Below are 21,857 nucleotides of genomic sequence, written 5' to 3' on the forward strand. Positions count from 1 at the left end.
TTCGCAGCTCGGTCGCTCGTCTTTCGATTCCAGAAATGATCAGCAAACAGGTTCCAGCCAGCGGAGTCCAGCCTCCTGCCCATCGACGCTTTCTTCCGTTCCGCTAAATTCCATTGTCGCTCTTTGGGAGAATCGCTCGAGAACCGGCTGTGGCAGGTGCCCCACTTCGGTTGCTCTTCCCCCCTTATCGGAACTTAATTCCTGGAATTAGTTGGCAAGACGGCGCTGATTGAAAAACATAAACAATCGAGAAATGCGGGCATTTGTGGGACAAATTCTTCATGGGGTACATACAACATCGATTTATGATGGGTTTATCAGGCCTAAGCCACCCGAAATCCGAATTGTTTGCTTGGCTACCCCTATCCCTGTGTGCGATGGTGATTTGAAAACTCAGTTTGAGTTTCCTTGATTATTATTGTCGTCTCGCCGCCCATAAATCCCAGCGGATGTAAACAAAGCAAGTCGATAGCAGCCGGTCAAGATAACAGATGCATAGGAGGCTGCCTAAATACACACAAATCGGCATTTATTGACGCAGCATGCAGGCAGCCAGGGGTTAAGGGTCAAATTAGGGGCAATACTTCGAGATAAGACATTAAGCAGTTAGAATAAATTAGGGAAACTTTAAAATGTTGTATATACATTTAGCAAATTCAGTGTTTAAATTTCAGTGGCGCCCTCTGTATGGCAATTTTTAAAACAAACGAAAGCGCCACTTCTGCGCAGATCTGGCAACCCCACGTCTAGTGCCTAGGTAATTCGCTAGGTGGCGCGTTGAAGTCAGTCTATGTCAAGTACATGTAAAATGTAAAAGTAAAATCGTAATTTCACAAATTTATAAATTTGTTTAATCGCAGCTTAAAGATTTTTAACAGTCATAACTAACTAACCTTGGGAGTTTTATATTTTGTTTAATTGATAAATTATCAATGAAATATATTATTTATTTTGAAACTTGGTGGGTTAGCAAACTCAAAATTCAAGCTTTAAACTAAACCCCGTATTTGGGTTTTCATATTTATTTTATTTATTCTTCTTAAATGTGGAAATGACATTGCAATTTATGTGCAATTGGGGAATATCGATGTCAGTGTTTAGAGCCATGATCTATTGATAAGTGCGTTAGCAGCTGTTGGCATGGTGCGAATTTGATTGATTGATGAGTGGAAATGATTGACTGCTCGGCTAGGTGAATTTGCATTTTGCACATTTTGTTGGCCAAAAAGGTATGTTTGTCCCGGTTGCGAGATGGGGAAGCCACCAGAGATGATCGATTGAGCCTGATATGCACTTGATGCACTGCGAGAAATAACTAATAATGTGCGGCCTCATTTCATAGATATGAAAATTGATAAATTTATTATAAACTCTTTGCGATTAGTTCTAGTGAACATAAAGCCATTTTCGCATGATTGAAATGACTTTCTAATGCAGCCCAATTGAATTTGGTTTATGGACCGATTTTCGGTATACGATCGTTTTTGTATCTCCACAAAATTTATTACGAATCCGCCATAGAGTGTCGAATTATTACGTGCTGCATTAGTTGCGATTGTTGCAATATATTTTCTACGATCTACCATTTCCCCGCTAACTTAAGTCATTTGTCTAATATTTTTTTTTTTTTTTGGAATGAGAAGACCGGGGGATAGTCGGCGCACAGTTCGTGCCACAATTGCACTTTTGTTGTTTGTGGCTGCGGCATTATCTGCTATCTGCACACTGAAATCGGCGTAAATAATTACCATCGTTTGAGCGCGGTCTGCCAGCGAAAATGATTCGCATCTGAGACGGAGCTGCAGAACGAAAGATGCAGTGGAAAATGGCGGGGAAAAAAAGGAGTAGAGAAAGAACGGGAATTCCTAATTTAATAGTAATCATAATGAATGGAATGCATTTGAGCCAGCAGCTCCCAGTCGTAGATTCTGGGCCATCTTTGGGAGAGAATGGAGCAGAGATCAGATCACTGCCTCCTCACAGAGTCTACTCTATGTATATATTTCATCTCGCGTTAATGTTCCGTTGGCATGCCAAAGATGAGGCGCGAGATTCGATTGGGATTGTGATTCGGATTCGGATTTAGATTCTGGCTCTGGCTCTGACTGGAGCTCAGCTGCATGCCACACATCATCAAACGATCCAAACTGATCCGGGATCGCAGTCTAGTTGAGTTGAGTGGAGCAATGGGGCAATGCGTAGTGAGAACCAGTTGCGTGGAGCAGTTCATCTAACATTTGATTTAGTTTCCAGGAATTTCAATTAGCTGGGAAATGGGCAACGCATTCAGCCAGACTTCTTCGGCTTGCGGATTATCTAAGATCTGCTCTAAGCTGGAAAAGAATTTCCATCGCGACGCCGACGACAGCTGCATTTTCCTCTTGGCTGCACGTACCACTGAATGTGAAAAGTGCTGACACACACACACGTGCTCCATCCGACCGCCCATCTCTCCATGGGCTATCATCTCCCCCAACCAGGTTTTAGTGGATTTTAAACTGTGTTAACGCTCTGGTCGGAAATATTAGTCAGCGGAGCGGTCGGCAGACGTGAGTTTCCCAGAATCAGCCATAAATTCGTTGACATTGCCTGAGGTCTCCGACTTGGCTGGGGAGTTAATTACACCCGGCACTCAAAGATTTGTTGGAAGGTAAATGGCAAGCGTTATATATTCAGGTACATATATGGTGAATTCCTATAGCTGATCTGAAAGACTATATAGAATGTGGCAGGAAATGTCGATAGCCTTGACTTTCTTAACTTTTAGGGATTCTTTGTGGGTCACCCAGAAGTCGTGACTCGGCTATTAACAGTGATTTTAAGGCATCCTTTCTTTTAAGAAAAAAGCTTCGTTGTTGTCTAAACCATATGCAAAGGTCAGTCGTATTTTAAAGTAGTAGGAACTCGCTATTTTTCTTAATTGCACCAATAAAAACGTTCTTACTTCTTATTTCTGCTCGCGTTCTTTTTTCATTTTGACCATATAACATATTTGGCATGGCTAGCACATTTTTAAACAAAATGCGTGGCAATGCGAAATCTAAAGAGCTTTATCTAACCATTAATATAGAAAGATCACGTATATATTTTTATCAAAGTCAGAAAAGTTGTTGGATCTCGCCCACACATTCAAATTCCACTTTCTTCGCGATTAAATGGGAAAATAGATTTAGATACAGGGCATCATTTAGTCGGGAACTGCGCTGATGCGTTCTTAGTGGCTTTAATTAAGCAGACAGTGGAACAAATTCAAACTCGACGTGCCTTTCACTCGCTCAATAAACAAATAATAATTCACTAGCCGCTCCTCGGTGACTTACCCACCGTTTCGCTGGCTGGCTTTATGTGCAAACTTTTCACTCGACCATCATCTGGTGCGGGGAGAAATTGTGGCTCGGTAACCGAGACCGAAGCCGATCGAAGAGCCCCAATTGATCCCCAATTTCGGCGCTAGCCACTCGACTTTGGGCTAATGGCTAGGCAAACACCACCCAGTCCGTTGAGCTGATCTCCCATCACATCGCATCGCATCCAATCCCACAGCAATACGTTTCGTTCCGAGCTGAAGTTTGGAGTGCGCCGAATCACGCACTGCACTTGACCATTATCCGTTTCCCAGCGGCGGGTGACTGTGGGGAACAGCACCTTGAATGCACCTGAGACATGCGATCGTCAGATGGGGTTCGAAATAACTGCGGGTCCATTGCCATCGCAGGCATTGTTGCATTTGAATAGCAACGCAGTTGGGGAGTCTTGTAACTACTGCTGCAGTTGCGGCTGCAATTATTCAACTCGCAGGGAATCAGTCGGCGAACATGTGTGCATATCGAGTCCGCCTCTCAAAGATTCCCATTAAAAATTTCAGCTTTAATAGATTTTTCAGCTAGTAAAAATAACTGGCATTTCGAAGTTACAGTAGCTTCGTTGAAAAATGTTTAGCCGCTGGGATCATTTAAGATTTATAATCCATTTCTATATGGGCTGATGGGATGATAACGCCCAGTGTTAGCTGGAAGTTTACAATTGTAAAAAGCGCTTACTATAAAAATCCCATTTATGGGGGCATCAATTCACAAGTTTACAGAGTTATAAACACCCAAAAACTGGGAATGCGAAATAATACCCATTTTGGCCATCGGTGGAGGTCTTCCAACCCACGCCAATTCACGAAAATTAGTTCGCTCATAGAAATGTGGCCCCGCAAAGTCATCAACGCCGGGCAATTGTTTTAATTTCACTTTAATTTATCGCCGAGGATGCCCAATTTAAAGTTTATGCCAACTAATTGAAAGCGTTTTTGGGACCTGGCCTACGAACTACAAACTACATGCTACATTTGATATATTCCCAGCACCATATGTGAGTTTGCAATTGCCGCGAAAAGTTTGTGTGCATTTCCTTCAGGAGGGGCGGGGAAAATGTCAAGGCAAATGCGGTAATGCAGGTAAATGTGAATGTGAATGGGCGTGGCGGCGAAGAAAAAACTTACCTTTAACCGATTACGATAATTCTCGAAAAGTTTCCCGGCGAAGGCATTTCCCTTCGAAAATGCAAATGCAAGTTTGAAAGTTTTTGCACAAGATAGATACTCGTATGTATCCAAGGAGTAGGGCACATGCTATAGGGTTGCAGATAGCTTTCCAAGTGGCCGGCTGCCCATCTCGAACCCATTAAAGACGCCTCCGGGAGCAGCTCTTTAGCTTCCTTATGGCTATTGCGAGTCTGGCCAGATCAAGTGCCAGACATTTTATTGCCCAGACGCAGCATGAACAGGCGTATATATGGATGGTAGCTGTATGCAGGCAGCTGTGGATTCATCTGGAAATGTTGCATATTGGCGCGCTGTCCAACAAATTTAGCAACATTTCCTGCTGCCTGCGCTCACTTCAACATGATTTTTTCGTTTCTACAAACAAAAGTTTTCAATTGGACCCCACGCATTTTCAAAATGGGAAATATATGTCTCTAAAATTACTAACTAAATGTGCACTCTATTTCACATGTGGCATAGGATTCTCTAACGTTTTGTGTTTTTTTCAAAGTGTATCCGAGAAAAGTTTCACTAGAAGAAACGAAGCCGAAAAGAGTTGAAAAGTTAAAAGTCAAAAGAAATTAAAGCATTAATTTAACGCCAGCTTTGCTTAGCTTTTTGTGCTGCTCTGGTAATTGTTACCTTAGTACCTTTAATAGCTGACTGTTTGCGAGTGCGTATACACACAATGCACTCGAGGAAGTTGCGCTATTGTTTTGGCCATCATTAAAACACAATTTGGTATCATCGGGGCTTGGGGTTTGGGGCCAAACTCCAATTTAAGCCCCATATGCGGGCCGTGTTGGGTCTCTTTTATCCCATTACGTTGGACCTACGAAAGGCATTTAAAAGCGAAAAGCGAAAGTGTTTGCCATATCCATTGCATTCGTTCTACAGGGATCGGGGTTCCGGGGGGGATTTTAACGGGCGCCAGTGGAAATGGAGATTGATTAAAAGATTTACTACGGCCGACGATGATGCATTTCCCTTGATAATTTCCCCGATTCAGCGATTTGCAGCTGGCCCCTGAGGCCGCTGCTAATGCCTTAATAATATGATGAACTGGCCCAGCCAAAAAAGAGATTAATTTTCAAGACATTTCCCAGCAGCAGCAGCAGCAGTAGAAGCAGTAGGAGCAGCCGAAGCATCGGGAAAGCCGGCAAGTGAGTTGTTAGCCCAAACTAAACGTGGCATGTGGCAAGCGGAATTTTGAATGTTAAACGCTGGATGGGGCATGGCCAAGTTTCCAGAGCAGCAACTATCCAGCCAGGGAGCTAGGGAGCACGGATGGTTTAGCCTACTGGTAACCGCTCACCTTTCTGACCGAAAGTCGCTTTTTGATGGCTTTCAGCTCACCGTGTGTTTGACTTCCTCTACTGTTTTCCCCTTCTCAACTACTCCAGTTACTTTTTTTTTTTTTTGTGTTTGGTGGTTTCGGTTGTTTGCAGTGCACGTTTTCCTAATTGCTCCACTTAATCTCCGCTTTTAAGACTTTTTGGTGGTCAGTCAATGGCCCGCAGAGAAAACTAAATACTATTCATATGTGAAAATGTACACAGGGGCAGTGCTCCTTTGTTTCAGCTTGCCATTTGGCTGGAGATACGTAAGTGTAAGTGAAAGATGAAAGAAATCTGTTTGCATTGAGTGATTTCATGGGTCGTTGAGCGTCCAGCCAAACAAAACTAATCTAATCAGATAGGTTTGTTTATATATCTATAAATGCATTTATTGACTGTCTGCTCATTAAAGAAAGTTTACTATTCGCCCCTCGGGGGTTTTTAACAATGGCTGCTTTCGCTCCTATAACACCAGCTATATCCTTACCAAATCCATTCAAATGTGCATTGAGCTGCTTCCTCACCTTCTCACGATCGTTAAAGGCTCTGAATTATTGCACCTGTAACTCCAGTAGCTGTGCCCACATCGCTAAAAATAAAAATAAGGAGCGTGAGCTATAAAAGTGAGTGTAAAGTTTTAATTAACGAAAGTTGGCCATAAATATGGCTTGGAAAATGCATTTCCGAATGTCACAGATACATGCCACAAATTTCCATATGTCGGACACGTACGTACATATGTACGTATGGATTATCCATTATCCATCATGGTAATTATGCAGGGCTTCGGCAGCCGGAAATTTCACTTTGTGCAGTGAAATTATTTATTGGCTTAAATATTCGCAGTATGTGCCGAAGAAATGTCTGCTGTTTGGCTTGCAAGAGGTGAGGTGTCGTTGCGATGCGATGCGATGTCTGGTTTATAATCATTAGGGTTTGCCGCCACATCACTTCAATTGTCAGTTACCGCTGCTGCCGCTGCCCACGTTCAGATACTCGTACTTGTACTTGCAATCCATCCCTACTTTAATTCCTTATGATGTTTTAACTACCTCGAAGTCGACCACATGACAGGGCACCACGTCCACATGGAGTCGGAAAAACGGGACGTGGGTGGGGATGTTGGGGCACTGGGATGGGGCAGACGACTTCGATTCGAGATTAGACACACACACGCAGTCACTGTGGTTACCCGAACTAGTGGTTTTAGCACACCGTCTCTAAACTTAACCAAAAGCTAAAAATATATTTTAATGTACTTTGGCGAAAGCATGTTTAAATGTGAAATGTGAATGTGGCACATTTATGGAAAGCGGAAATTTATATTTATGTATTTAGCCAGAGACCACTGTACTCGAAATAAAGTGAGTGCCGACTGCGTCGAGTTCCAGCATTGCACTTCTCCTGGGGAAACATCAGGCGACACTTAACTATTAAGCAAGAGCTGCAAGAGAAGTCGGTGAAGGAGACGGAGCTCTCCTATTTTTAACCGCATGGAGTGGGCTTGTGCCCCACAGTTCCCATTCCAAGTCATTCCCCCCGCCCGCTTTTATTATTCCATTCCTGGACAAGTTGGTGATGCCAATTTTTTCAGGGGAAATTTGAGTGCATTTAAGCAGGAAGAGGATAGGAGAGGATCTTAGAAATATCTCAAGATTATTTTTCATATATCAAGATTACCATAATTAACATCTTTTCCATATTTCTCGCAGTAATAATTTCAATAAACTGTGAGTTGATGGGAAACTAGCTGAACTGTCAACTCTGGTGCAAGTACATAACGCCTAGGCTTTTACTTGCGCACAGCGACCGGCAAAAGGGGGCAAGTGGCATGTTGGTGTCAGGTTGCCGCATGTGCACCACTCCGCCGAAGGCCCGCACCACCCCTGGCAACCCGTGCACCGCTCAGTGGGTCGCAAGTCCCACGACCCACCGATGGTAAAATAGCAAAACGGCAAGAAGCAGCAGCGGCTGCGGCGACGACGGCCAGTCAACTTTTGGCTCGGCTAAACAAAAGTGTCTTCGCAAGCTAAAAATAACCACTGTTTTGGCCCAGCTGCTTCCAACACACCCCTACCCACTCCTCATTTTCCCGCCGACTTTGTGGCTCCATGGCCCGATCCTCTTAGTCGCTGGCTTGCGCTTCCTGTTCTGTGTGCAAATCTGTGCCAAATGTTTTCCAAGAAAACGCAGTATGCAAATACATATTGCATTTAAATTCTTGCTGCAGCAGCAGCAAGTGTGGCAAATACAGGAAAAGCGGCAAAAGGGGCGGCCTCATTAGTGGCAAGACACTTGAAATTAGAGTTTGCAACTGCTACTGCTGCTGCTGCTGTTGGCTGGTCCCAACTGAACTGAACGCTTGGCGATGATGAAAGTGATTTATGTCCGGCAAAGGCAATGTTCCTCAGCTCCTCGTAGACACGAGACCCGATGTCTGGCCTGGCAGCAGCTTCATCTTGGCCAGGAAACATGTTTGTGGGCTGCTACCGCCTTGCAGCAGTGCTGTCCACACCCTGTAATCAAAGATAAGGAGCGTGTTGGGAATGGGGGCTAAGTTCATAATTTTTTAGTACAAACTGGCATAGATATGAGCCTTTCTTGTACCATTCAACTGCAATTTGATGGTAGAGTTTGGACTTAGATTATAATAAGGTATGGGTTTATAAGCCTGGGAGTTGAGTTTTAGTGAATTGAGTATTTTTGCAATATGACTTTTGGCATGGGTACCTTTGGATTCAAAACTTTGAATGCACTTGACTTTTTTTAAGAGAAACTAGTTTTAAAAAACGAAGAAGAAGATCGAGCAGAAGAAGCTGAGAAAAGAAACAATTGCATAGGAACCCTGAAGTTCACTAGACCTGAACTATTACTATTTTTTCGCTTTTCTAGCGCTTTTTGCAATGGCACGGCATAACTGAAGCATATCTGCGCACACTTCTCGCCGGTGGGGCACATAAAATGAGATAAATAAATGCAGAATGTTAATCCCGCAAGTGTCTTAAGCACGGCTTAAGTATATGTTTTATTTTCGCTTCAGTTCCTTGCGTATTTTAAACTTTTTTTTGTGACCTACAAGCGGAGTGCAGAACTCACCACGAGTTGGGTTCTGCCCCACAAGTGAGAGATAGAGAGAGGGAGAGAGCATGGAAGAGAGCGGGCTCCAACTCCAATCAGCATCAGCTGTAGTTTGTTTTTGTTTTGATGCGCCACATGGCTGGCACTCACTCTCTTGCGCTCCCGCTCTCTTTCCGTGCAGCTTTTGCGCTCTGAGTGAGTTGGGTTTCGGTCGTTGTTTTTGGATCGATAAAACTTCTCGCGCTGCCGTGGTATAAAATGCTTTTCACTTTTCCCACTGCACTTTAGTCGCCAGACATTTATCGAAACGTGCACATCACCAGCGGTCGCACACTCAAACATATATACTGCATATATATATATTGTTATCCCAACAAAATATCCTTCGAATCGAAAAAACCCACGCGAGTGCAAATCAAAAGTTTTTTAGCTTTCTTTGTGAGTGAAGTGTTTTTTGGGAATTTTTTCGGTAGTTGGTTGGGAAAATGTTGCAAGATATCCTGGCTTATCCAACTAAAGGAATTTCCTCAGTTTTCCGTCCGCTCTGACTGCACACCCCTCTCCCTCCTCCTATCTCTTGTCCGTTCTCTCCCGGGATGCTCCTTGCACTCTCTCACAGTTGAGGAGGGTTTATTGATTTTACGCACATGCAGCATCCCCATCTATGAGTCATCATCATCCGTCCTGCAACATTTTCCCCCACGTGCCTAATCTCCGCTTTTTCCCCAAACTCGCGTGCGCTTAGATTTTTCCAGTGCGAAAAGTAAAGCAATTGCATCCATCCAACAGAGAGATTATCCTTTCGCCAAACAAACAAACAGAAATGGCCGCCTACGCTGCTTTCAAACACGTTGAGCTTTACAATGTTGGCAAAGCAAAGAAGAGGTAAGAAATTCCCAAAGGATACCCAGAAACTGACATTTTCAACGACTTCAGAACAAAGAATTTGCATGTCAAAAAGTGAATCGATAAATTCGTTGTCCGGATTTATTACACATTTTTACACGGAAAAGGGAGTTCATCAGTTTTTGTCAATGCATGTCCCCATGCAAGAAAAGTCGTTTAATACGACTAAAAAAAATGGCCTTTGTTAATAATGCCTTTGTTAAAAAGCATCTCCTGAGGTTTTAAAAGGGTTTAAATTACCATGACGCACAAAGAAAATCATATGGCTGTTAAGTTCAGCAAATAGGTATATTATCAATATTTATTCAAAATGAGTCTTACTAATGATGACAAGGTGCAAAGAATTGAAGGAATATTGTTTTGACAATGACGAACAATGATAAGGTTTTTTATTAACATATAATATTTACACATTGTGTGATATTTTGTAAAGCATTACAGCTAGGACAATAAATTCTGTATTTGTTTAAAAACCTGTGTATTATAATAACGTAATTCACTTGATGTTACTCAATGTGTTTGACTTATATTGAGGTTATCCGCCGACCGAGTCATTTTCCCTGAAGTTTAACAACTGTTACGTGCCTACTGCATATTCTGTTATTGTTTGCCATCGCTCGAGTGAACTTTGATTGGCAAACATTTCGGAAGGCAGCCTCATCGTGATCTGCATCAACATCTCCATTTCCATCTTTATCCCATTGTCTGAGCTGTCGGGCCGCACAAACACCGCACACTTGCATATTCATTTGGTTATGTGTGTAGATTAATTTAGCGTTCATTCACCTCGCCGCCGCCTGACTGACTGACTAACTAATACTACCCATACAGTCGCGTGTGCACGGGGCGTATGTGTAATCTGGGGAGCACCACTTTTGCAAGCGCCTACTTCCCACAAAACCGAAACCACCTAGCAAGTGAACCACCACACCACCCAGCAAAGCCAACCCAAGCCAAGCCAAGCCGCCGGTGTTGGCATGTCTTTGGATGTCGTCTCATTGATTTTCCTTTGCCAACCCAACGGCCAGCTGCCCCACGCCAACCCACCGCACAAAGCACCACCCGCGACACCATCACTGCAGTCGTCCACTCGATGCCACCGCACCAAAGTCAAAGGGACCGACCGGCGTTCTTTGGGAATATACCCTTTCTTGCTCCGAGGCGTATGACAATCTCTTTTCGAGCCATAAAACAATGGCAAATTTAAATTAGGAGAAGGTTGTTGGGAAATGTATTATTTGATGTGACACTACTTATAATGGTAGAACACCCAAAATGTTTGCACATCTAAGCAAAAGCGATTTCTTGGCTTTATTTGTGTTTTCAATTAATTTCAAGCATTATTTTCAGTTTATTAAAACTTATTTTATTAGTACATAGACTTGCAAAAGTTCAAAGAGTAGAATGGCATTTTTACAGTTATAAAGCTTATGATTTTTTATGGCATACTAAAATCCATAATAGCCGCCTATGGGATACTAAAAGCATAGGTTATGGAGTTATTATGAAAATTCAATTTTAGCTTCAACTCACTTTTCGGCAATCATACAGATTTGTTAGACGTAAAAACTGATTAGATTCGCCCATTATCCAAATGATACGAAATATAATAAAATGTTTATTATTGAACAATCACGTCCTATTACCGCTTAAAATAAATCATTATATTATTACCGTTTATCGCCGCTTGTACGACAAGGGTATTTCCCCCATCGACTTCTCTCAACTTTTGCCCGCCTTTCTTTTTCAGTTAGTTTCGGCATTTGTTTTTGCATGCAATTCTTTGACCAAGCCCCAAGTGCCCAGCACCACCCATTTTTTCGCCTTTCGAGTGGGGAAACAACAACAAAATCGTTACCGAAATGTTTTTTGCTTATGTCTGTTCCGTTTACCACTCTTACGCTCTCGTACCTGTTCCGAGTTTGAATTCGTGTCCAAGTCCGCTTCCCTGTCCGCTGTTCCGACCGTCTGTCCGTCCGTCCGTTCAACTGTCCGTTGTCCGTCGTCCGCTGGTCCGTGGCGGACATTGAACCCCTGCCTCTCTTCGCGGCCGTTGGGATCGGAGATTAGTTTTGGTCGCGGCAGAAACCGAATAGAAACAATTTTCCTTATGTGTGCCATGTGCATTATAAACAATTTGCTGGATTTTATGGTCCATCGATGGGTGGCTGCTCCGCTGCCGCTGCTGCTGGGGATAAAGTGTGGAAAATGTGTTAATCATTGTCATTGATTGCGATTGTGTAACTTACCGCCTTGGACTTTCCCGCCGGCGGCTGGGGGAAAATGATTAATATACTTTTCCTCTGCATTTCGATGTAGCGTTTTGTCTGCCGTGTATGTGTGGTGTGTGTCCCCCTTTCTTCGGCAAAGCCATGACTTATTATTGTAAACAATCAAATTAAATCTCAAAGGTGCGACGCGCCAAGATATCGGATTGAATTGTCGCTCTTTGTTGCGTTGTATAAGCGGCGGAAATCATGACAATTCATTTTGTTTATGGCATTGTCTATCCATCTGACGATCATTATACGCTTGAATTCCTTTGCACAATGCCCGCATATCTACTGTTTACAACCTGAAGTTAACCTCATTCTGCAAGGAAAGTCCGCAAACAAATCAAGAATTTCCATATATTTATAACCATATATAATATACCGTGATGGGAATGTTTTTCTTTTTTTTGGCGTTGCCAAGTCAACATTTATGCAAATGATTGCAGAACATGCGGAAAGCGAGCCAAAGTCGTTATAAGGAATAATCAACAGAAATCTGCACCACAACCACCACCCACCGACTACCCAGTATCATCATGACCTATTGACAGAACCGAAAAGGAAATCAAACACATTTCTCCGTAATGCCTGCGTCAATGTAATTCCTGTTGACACGGAAAAATCGGGCAGGAAAAGTGAGGAAAAACTTTTCGGCCCTTGGTGGAAGTGTGTTCCCCTGGCAACCACAAAATGTTGTATGCACATTGTATGGGACTCTTGGATGGATACTATTGTACCTTAGAGTGCCTGATACGATGAATGAGGCTGTTCAGTATTCAATTCGCATCGATCCGGCGAAAATTGAAGGAGGAGTTGTGTTTTAGTTGTCCTCTCGTCGGGAGGAGCTAGCTGTGTGTGAATATATTAGAAAGTCCTTTCGCTTTCCACAAAGCCGCAAATTAATCAATACAAATTTATTAATTACATATTTAAAAGCGGCAGATCTGCAACTTTCGCTGCGATGAGTGTGTCAGCAATTCTGGTATGGTTTGACTTTGGCTTCGGTTTTGCTCTCTGGCTCTGAAATGCACAATTTACGAAGCCAATCCCAGCTTACGTACGCATATACATAATAATAAAAATGCCAGCATCACTATCGGCATCTACATACATGCGGCTTTTCCAAGCCAGCTTTTCCTTTCCTCTCGAGCACAGCACACTTTCCTCGGAAACGGCAACTGCAACCGCACACGGCTAATCGATAATTATTCATCGGGCTCAGGCCAACACTATCGATAATTGACAATCTATGGTTTGCCTGTGCCGCACAACAAAAACTCCTTCTTCCCAGCATTGTCCAATTATGAATTTTCATCAAATCCCGCACCGACCATTAATCACACCTCCAAAAAACAAAAAAAAAAAGAGAAGAAAAAAATAAGAAGAAACACCACCCGCTGCGGTTTTGATTTGGTGCCCTCTTGTGTCTTCCTGGTCATCATGTCTTCGGTGGAGGAGCCAATCCTCCATGCCCGCTGTCATCTGACACTTTTCACGACCGTGACTGACCAGGAAAACATATCAATTTAAATGCTATTGCCTTGATTGAGCGCGGGAAAGGGGGAAATGGGAAAAGCGCGTGGACCTGACACTCAAATTGTAGTTGAATCATGGGCAAAGGAAGTCGCTTTTAATTGGGAGGCGCAGCAGGAGATTCCCTGGGTGGGTTATCCATTAGTGGTGTATGGAAAATCTCTTTTCGAAATCGTGAGCAATGTAAATGAATATAAGATATAACAAGCTGAAGTCAGATCTCACCTTATTTAGTAAGAAATATTTCTGTAAAGTGTCTTTTCCAATTGAAACAATTAAGCAAGGCCTCCATTTTGGGATGAGTGTAAATACCTTGCTGCCAATTATTATCATTCCTGCAATCACCTTTGAGGAATGCCGGACTATGCCGATCCGACTGATAGAGATATATGTATGTTGGTCGGCCACAGCTGATTGGATTTGAAAAGCTTTTGAGTGGAAAGCAACGGTAAACATACCGCGCTCGAGTGATCTCCGCCGCCACGCCTCCCTCCCCCTGGAAAAAGAGAGTAGCTCCTCCCCTTCCTCCTTGTGATCCGCGGGGAAAGTAGTAGATTCTTCGACTTAGGTATTTGCCCGCCTCGGTTTTGTGTTCCATTGTGTTTTGTTTGATTTGGATTTGGCTTTGTCCGAAGCGGCAATTATAATGGAATCGACTAATCAACGTTTTTAGGTAAATCAAAAATGGGAGGGAGAGACAATCATAACAAAAGTGGCAGCAACAATAGAAGAAAACCGCACACAATTTTCGTGCTTCAGTTGGATTTTCATTAGGATTTTATACATCCCCCCACTCCATTTTGCGGTTGCACGAAGCGGACGGGACACGTTTTAAATGAAACAAAAGAGGAAGCAGCAACGCAGCAGCCACCACTGACTGCAATGCGATGCAGTCGAGCAGCAAGCATAATGAGCCGAACAAACCCAAAACTCAATAATAAATGGGCAGCGAAAATGTAGTAAAAAGATTCAAACAGTAACACATCAAGTGTACTCGTCCGATAAACAATTACCCGGACATTCGAATCAAGCCGAATCAACTGGAACAACCTACTCCAAACTCCGAACTCCAGCTGGAGCTCCAGCTCCAGCTCCAACTCTATTTTCATTTCCATCTGCATCGCTATGACCACGATGATGTGATGTACAGGTGCAGTGCAGCATAACGATCGGCTGGACGGACTATACATAGCTAAAGCTTTATGGACTAAACCATAAAGCTGAGGCATCGCGACTGACTGGCAGTAAATTGTGCATTTTTATTGCATGATTGCTCTCAGCAGGCAAACAAATCAACAGAAAAACCAACTAACAAATGAGCAGGGATAGTCCGGAGAAGACTCCTCGACATTCCACAGACGGGAGACCGAGTGAAAATCGGTTTGACCCGACCCTTTTCTTTTTCGTCTCGTTTCGTTTCTTTTCCCGGGAAAGCCATGGTCGGCCCACTCCCCTTTGTGCGCATACACCGAGCGAATTAAGCCGGCTGTTTGCAGAGTTTAAACAAAGTCATAAAAATCAATTGCAATTAATCAAGCTGCATGTACCGCCGCCTCCCTGCGCCCGCAGCTCCACCCAAATAGCAGCAACTTCATTATAAAACGACATGAGGCATCCACCCAGCCACCAACATCCATTCCCCGCCACCTTCTTTTCCACCAAAATCGGGCATTAGCCAAAAAAAAAAAAACTAGAGAAAAAGAAACAAATTAACTTTGGCTTGGCAACGGACAACAGACAACCATTTCAGCCTTGTCTTCTCTTGTCTCTCGGATTTTTTCTTGGCTCTTTCACTGCCTTTGGCCCCTTTGGTCGTCTTGGCCAGAAGCAGCAGCAGCAGCAGCAGCAGCTTGACAGCGAGACAGACAGATCGGGAAAAAACGACAGAGATTTTCACACACCACCAGGCATTTTCATTACGAAATTTTGAGGCATTAGTCATAGGGAATGCATTTAGAAAACGAGACGGAAATAAGCTTCTTATGCTCCAAATGCATTAGTTTTTAATTTCTTTAGTTTTCGGTTTTTTGACTTGGCTTTCCCACACGCTGTCAATACACAAAAAGTTTTCCAACAGCTTTTCGCAAAAGCAGAGGAAGGAAGGCGATCTCCGATTTCAACTTTTACTTGTGCGCTCAGCAAAGACGAATTTTGACAGTTGGTTAATTAGAAAACTGTCGAAATGAATTTGGCGTTGAAGTTTATGAAGCTCAACGCAAGTGCAAGATAATTCGAAACGGAAATACTCTTACTTTACACCTACAATTCTTTTGAGGGATAATCTTACTTTTAAATAAGTTTTGATTTTGATTTTATTTCATTAACTTTCATCATGCTTAGTTGTATTAACACACCTCTACAATTCCAAATTAAAATCGAACTAAAAGCGAGCGTAGTAGAAAGTTAAATTTAATTTCATAATTTAAAATCGAGAGGCCTACAACAAAGTGCTGCTGGATGGATATTGACCATGATTTGGCTGGCTTGCACTTTGGGCCAGCCACGCCCCCTTGGTGTTGTAATTAATTGACGGCGGCGGGTAAAAGGGAAATCTGGGAAAGTCCCTCGATATTTTGTGTTATGTGTGCAAACATAAAACAATTATCGCAGCAGCATTTGGTGGAAAAAGAATGGGAGGCTAGGCAGCTGAAGCAGGAAAAATACCCTAGAGCCGTGTCGATGAAGAAAGGCCATGAACGTGGAGTGAAAAATCGAAAAACTAAACGCAAACTAAATCAGAGCGACAACTATCACTTTGAGCCAAGTATTTTCTATATGCACAACCCGAACAACTTTTACCCGAAAAGGTTGTTTTCAAATTTCGCCGCTGTTGTTGTTGTTGTTGTTGCAGCAAGCACCATGCCACATTACCTTTCGCTCGGATTGGCCTCTTCCTCCCTGCCGCTGGCTCCTTTCTTTCCCCCTCCACCCTCCGCGATGTACATTAATTTTTGTCATCATCCAGGACGGGAGAAGCCAAGGCTCCTCCAACTGGGAGCCACCTGCGCACTCCCAGCTCCACCTGGCTGTTTGGCTGACTCGCTGACTAGCTGGCTGACCGGCGGTCTTGTTTTGTCGCCGATCTCCTGACTTGGTCAACATTTGCCCGCGGCGCCTGGTGTGTGAAAGGTTTTCCAGTGATCCGGCGATCATATGGGGCACGGAGGGAACTGTTGGGCAGGGGTGCGCCGCAAGATTGGTCCATTCGATTTGGCTCATATTTCAAACAGTGCCAAGCTATTAAGTGCCCAGGAAAATGGCAAGCCAACCGTAGTGGTGGAACACCAAACCTAGACACTTGATAGGATTTTCTGTGCCTATATTTCCCAATTTATTTATAACAATAAAACAGTCACCTTAAAGTTCAGTTCTTGTTCATGTTTAAGCCATAGTGTGTTGGCATTTGATAGCTTCAGTTAAGGGAAAACAACTAAAATAGCGACGTTCAGGCGGCGAAAATGGGTTAATTGCGAATTAGCCTAGCCCATTGACGAGGAGGATTCCGGGGAAGCCAGACTTGCGCGTCCACATTGCGTGTGGAGAGTAAATGGCCGAAACCAGCTCAAACGGAAGCCATGCCAAAATAAACTGCGACACTTTCCGGGGACAATAATGCTTGCCCGATTGAAATGTGCGCAACCTGTGGCCATTAAAAGAGCAAAGCTTCCAAATTTGGTGACCTTTTTTTCGTTTGCTGTGCTTTTCGCTTGTTTAGTGTGGATGGTAATTAGTCTAGGCCCGGCTAACTGGCCGCCATTAAGATGGTCGGCATATCTTCGCCGCTTTGGCAATAAGTGCATGGATATTGTGCCCGAATGCCGCATGTGGCATGGGCCAAAGTCAAACGCAACTTTCGCTTTCCATTTGATCGGGCCGCATTCGGTAAGTTGGTAAGTTGTAAGTTCACATGCATGGCCGGCGGCTTAACTGTTTAAATAATTATTACTTGTTCGTCACTTGCGCAAAAATTGCCCATTTACCGTTGCTTTGTTAGTTTTTCCTCTCAACCCTGCCGGTCAAAAAAAAAAAAAAAAAAAAAAAAAACAAACTGAAAAAACATGAAAAAAGATCCGAAAGAAAATAATGAAAACAAAGCAGGAGAAACAAGTCTTTGTCAAAAACGAAAGAGTTAAAAAAAAAAGAAAAGAAGAGTTTTACGCTCCGCTGACTATGCTAACAAGCCCGAAGACATTTTAATAAGAACACTTTGCACACGGGGGCCAGGTCTTATAAATAGAGTGTGCGACAGTTATGATCGCAATTACCCCACACACCAACCCAACCCGAACTGCGATTGCGAGCGCGAGTTATTCCAGCGATTTCCCCACGCGACGCCACTTCGCAAGGCTTTACTACACTGGAAAGTAATTCATTAGCAAGAGATGATATCATCAGCATCCATAGGATTTGTATATGAAATTGATATATAACTTAAGGGAAGCCATTATTACTTTAGTACAACTTCCTTAACTCAAATCAAATAATATAATTGTACTAGTTCTAGCCAACTAGTTTTCTATAGTCTAATGAACCCACTTTCTGTTTTTCATGCAACATTGTTTCTCCTTGTTTCTCTCTGTGTAGGTAAATTGCCTCCCCCTTTTGCACCTGCCCGCCCGTCAAGCAGTTCACACACTTGCGGCGGCCGTTTAACGGTTGTTTTGCCTTTGCGGCTGCGCTTTGGACGCTTTGTCATGTTCCGAGGGCCAAGAAGTGTTGGCCTGGCCAAAGAGAAGAGGCCGCCGCCGGTGTAGTGTGGTATAATTAATTAGGCGCAGCCGCAGCAACAGCAACAGCCGCCTTCCTCTTCCGTCGGGGGCACGCGAATTGGGTTGCACTTTCTAGCAGGAAGACGACGCACCTTCAGCTGCAAGCACCCACTTTTCCCTTTTCCGCTGCACTCAATTCAATTCTAGCCGTAGAAAGTTTTAATACCCGAAATGAATGCTAAACTGGGAATTGCCCCCTATTATTTATGCTCATTGTTTGTGGCGCTCCACACATTTTTTTTTTTAGCCTAACGCTTTGTTTAGGCCAACAGTAATCGGCCGTAATTACAATACAATTTTGTTAATTATCAGAAAAGTGTAACAAAAGTAGCTGGCATCGCTTGACGACTCTCACTTTCCTGCGATGAGGTGAAGAGGAGGAGTGCGTGCAGATGGTGCATTAAAAACGCAATCTTTTAGCCCATTGAAAGGCCGCTGATTTGATTGACGCCCCGAGGAAGGCGTCTCGCAGTGGTAAACTAGCAATCGCAAATGGCCAAGAGAGCGACCAAAAGCAAATGTTGACAAGTGAATGGTCTTTGGCTTTCCGAGCCTAGGGGCAAATCCGTCCACCACCAGGAGATGGAAGTTGCTGCAGAAGCTGGCGATGCTGGAGTTGGTAGCATCCACAGTTCATCTAACTGTTGCAGAGTTTAATTGACGTCTCATGCTGGCGGCGGTAAAATGCATTCACAGAAACCTCAGATACACTCGGATAGCCTAGCCAAAGCCTAGCCGCAGCCTTCGATGGCTGACAGTGCGGTTCACGTGTGCAAGACAGCCAGGAGTTTGGTCAAATTAATAGATCAAATGTCTGTGTTATGCCGGGGAAGAAAAAATGCGAAAATATTAAACTTAATGGCCAAGAAATTGAGGATCTATGAAGTTTGTAATGAAACAAGTATGCTTTATTAACTAAAAAAGAAAAAAACATGAAGGAAAATGAGGATGCACTTGCTAGCAACTGTGTCTTCTATAATTATAGTTGAAATTCTTGTAAACTACTTAAACACACTCTTAAACTTCGTGAGAATGTGTGATATTATTATTTTTCCCACCTGATACTTTAATACTATTATTATAACAATTATTTTCATTTATTCCTGCTGCGTTGCCTGGGCCAATTTTAATAAACAACGATTACCTGCAGAGTTGTGGCACCATTTGGGCCTTACACCACCGTCCGGCACTGTAGCTGGTGGTTTTGGTTTTGGGCAGCGTTGCGTGGACGGCGACGGACTGACTGACTTGACTGAGTAGTGAGCAGTGAGCAGCGGGCACTGAGTGGCTGGTGAATGCCACAAAGCATAACATTTTTGGCCAGCCTTTTGTCTCGGCTGCAATTCTTTATGCCAGGGTTTCCACTTAATTGCGATGCAGCCGGAGGATGGGAGATGCATCTTGGCGTGACTTCTAATGCCCATTGAGTGCTCACCCAGCCAGCTCCGTCTTAAACTCGATGAGTGCAGCCAGCTCCTCCGCCTCCTCCGGCAATGCCAATTGCAACTCCATCCCCAGCTCCTTTTGCCATTTCCAGCCGCAGTGAAGATGATTAGACACAGACATTAAATGCATTTCCCCGCGCTTAAGCTCGATGTGCTTTCCTCATCGTCGAGCGTGTGGAAATTTGTGAATTATGCACTGTGCCATATCAATTACCGAGCGTAAAAGAATGAGCTTGTAATTAATGAGTCTCCCCCTTTCTGTTTTTGTTTTTTTGCAGGGTGCTGAGGCCCCCGGGCGGCGGATCGAGCGACATCTTTGGATCGGAGATGCCGCAGACCCCCAGGAACGTGAAGAATCGCATGGCGTCCAACATATTCGCTGCCGAGAAAGATAATGGAGTGAAAAACAACGGTAAGCTTGAGGTCCAAATACCATCCAATATCAAACCCGCATATGTATATGTGATGATGTGTGATCCCTAGCAATCGAAAAAAGAAAATCAAATCAATCTTAGTTGCTTGTTCTATCATTTGATTGGGAAATTGTGCCCATGACGAGATATGTCTTTAGATAATGTCGTGGATTCTGGTCAATTAAATGCTTATTAAATGTGTATCGTTTTCTTCCCGTTCTCGTTCTTCTTTTTTTCCTACCCCCGCTCTATATCTTTTCTTTTCTACGTATCTTTGCAGTACGACAAGGAGCTCACAGATTCTATTTCATTGGTACTTGAACTATGTCTCCCCTTTCCTAATTCATGTCAACAATTGCACAGTTGTCCCCTCACCACGAAGTTAACCCAAAATTGTGTTCACTTTGCTTTGTGTTGTCGTCAGTTTTGTGCTAATTTATGTTTCAACGCAAGTTCTCCAGTTGCACTGACACTCAAAATCGACTCGACTAAACCCAGAACACAGAACACAGCTCACCCACTTCCCACAGAAATACTGACCCACTCCCACTCGAGAAGTTGCATTATTCCCAACCGGTTGGCCTGCTTCCTTTTTCCACCTGCTGCCGATGACATTTCGAGCTCGAGCAGATAAAAGCCGAAAAGAACTCAAGGCTGCTCCTCTCATTCAATTTTTTGGCTAACCTTTGCCATACAACACACACAAAGAAAAAAAAATATGAAATCCAGTTTTCTTTAAAGGGGTAAAATGTATTCCTTTAATGAATTACGCATTTTATGATTTCTCTCAGTGTACTCACCCAACCACTGTCCAAATTACGTACAAGCTTGTAAAACACCGTTGAGAAACTAATTTTAAAATTCTACTCCAACACAACTCCACTAATTTAATTGTTTTATTTTCTTTGGTTTCCCCTCAATTCATTTGATTTCTTTGGATTTGTTACAAACCCCGCAACCGCGATGACCAGGTGATGCACCACGTCGCGGCCAGAAGACCGTCGACTCCCACTCTCGGCTGTTTGGGGAGCCCACCCGCCCGATCACCCCCGGCAAGAACCACATGAAGAGCAGCATTCCCTTTGGTCAGAACACAGAGGCCGTTGCCGCCCAGAAGCTGCTGACCACCAATGGCCACTACAACGGCAAGAGCGGATCGGTGTCCTCGGCCTCGTCTTCGGTGTCGTCCTCCACCGAGAACCTCAAGATGAACAGTGGCTCGAGATCAGGTGAGAAGCGTTTAGCCCTAACTGGGGCTGGGAAGTAGTAGTAGTCGCTGGATTTGAACTCGATCGAAGAACTGAGCTGTCAGATTGGGGAGCCAGCCAACGACTGGGTTTTCATTCAGTACGAACCTAGATCACGCAGTTGTAACACCGATTAAAACCAGAGCGCTTGAAAACAAAATTGTATCCAACGAAATAAGTTGTGCATTTATAAATTTCTATATATATATATTTTTTACTGCACACGCACGCACTAAACGTATCAAAACAACCAACCGACCAACAAAAACCAATTTCGGCTGTTCAATCGTTTCGCGTCAGTCTTCCGCAATATGAGCAGTGAGTA

At 43.6% G+C, this 21,857-nt stretch overlaps 2 protein-coding genes across 15 annotated transcripts in view; one reads left to right on the plus strand and one right to left on the minus strand.

The window, feature by feature from the left end:
- The window catches only part of LOC6728503 (microtubule-associated protein Jupiter), a 29,327-nt gene that overhangs the window by 5,856 nt on the left and 1,614 nt on the right, over positions 1-21,857 (plus strand). For 2 of the 13 annotated variants that reach the window (XM_039295280.2, XM_039295282.2), the window contains exons 1-6: positions 9,224-9,384; positions 9,692-9,831; positions 20,151-20,284; positions 20,566-20,598; positions 21,257-21,514; positions 21,833-21,850. In XM_039295280.2, the coding sequence (XP_039151214.1) occupies positions 9,770-9,831; positions 20,151-20,284; positions 20,566-20,598; positions 21,257-21,514; positions 21,833-21,850 (505 nt within the window). In that variant the 5' untranslated portion in view covers positions 9,224-9,384; positions 9,692-9,769. Of the gene's footprint in view, positions 1-9,223; positions 9,385-9,691; positions 9,832-20,150; positions 20,285-20,565; positions 20,599-21,256; positions 21,515-21,579; positions 21,851-21,857 lie in introns of those variants that run through there. The other 11 variants (XM_039295285.2, XM_039295287.2, XM_039295281.2 and 8 more) reach the window with 10 other exon arrangements.
- Positions 11,454-16,612, minus strand: LOC27207861. 2 transcript variants are annotated; one of them, XM_016183504.3, is made up of 3 exons: positions 16,530-16,612; positions 11,764-12,037; positions 11,454-11,676 (listed from the first exon to the last, which is right to left on the minus strand). In XM_016183504.3, exons 1-3 carry the CDS (start codon positions 16,601-16,603, stop codon positions 11,599-11,601), a joined length of 426 nt encoding a protein of 141 aa, XP_016035142.1. In that variant the 5' UTR covers positions 16,604-16,612; the 3' UTR covers positions 11,454-11,598. The 2 variants fall into 2 exon arrangements, 1 of the variants encoding a protein (XP_016035142.1); XR_005544259.2 differs by lacking the exon at positions 16,530-16,612 and adding an exon at positions 12,102-12,703 and having other exon boundaries at positions 11,454-12,037.

This window comes from Drosophila simulans, chromosome 3R (assembly GCF_016746395.2).
Source record: "Drosophila simulans strain w501 chromosome 3R, Prin_Dsim_3.1, whole genome shotgun sequence".
NCBI lineage: Eukaryota > Metazoa > Arthropoda > Insecta > Diptera > Drosophilidae > Drosophila > Drosophila simulans.

Bases quoted from the DNA above. Each gene is read 5' to 3' on its own strand.
- LOC27207861 (XM_016183504.3), bottom strand. From the start codon at position 16,603: ATGTACATCGCGGAGGGTGGAGGGGGAAAGAAAGGAGCCAGCGGCAGG. The intron at 12,038-16,529 runs GTAATGTGGCAT...TATCCCCAGCAG, and splicing joins GAGGCCAATCCGAGCGAAAG to CAGCGGCAGCGGAGCAGCCA. The intron at 11,677-11,763 runs GTACGAGAGCGT...CCCACTCGAAAG, and splicing joins CGAATTCAAACTCGGAACAG to GCGAAAAAATGGGTGGTGCT.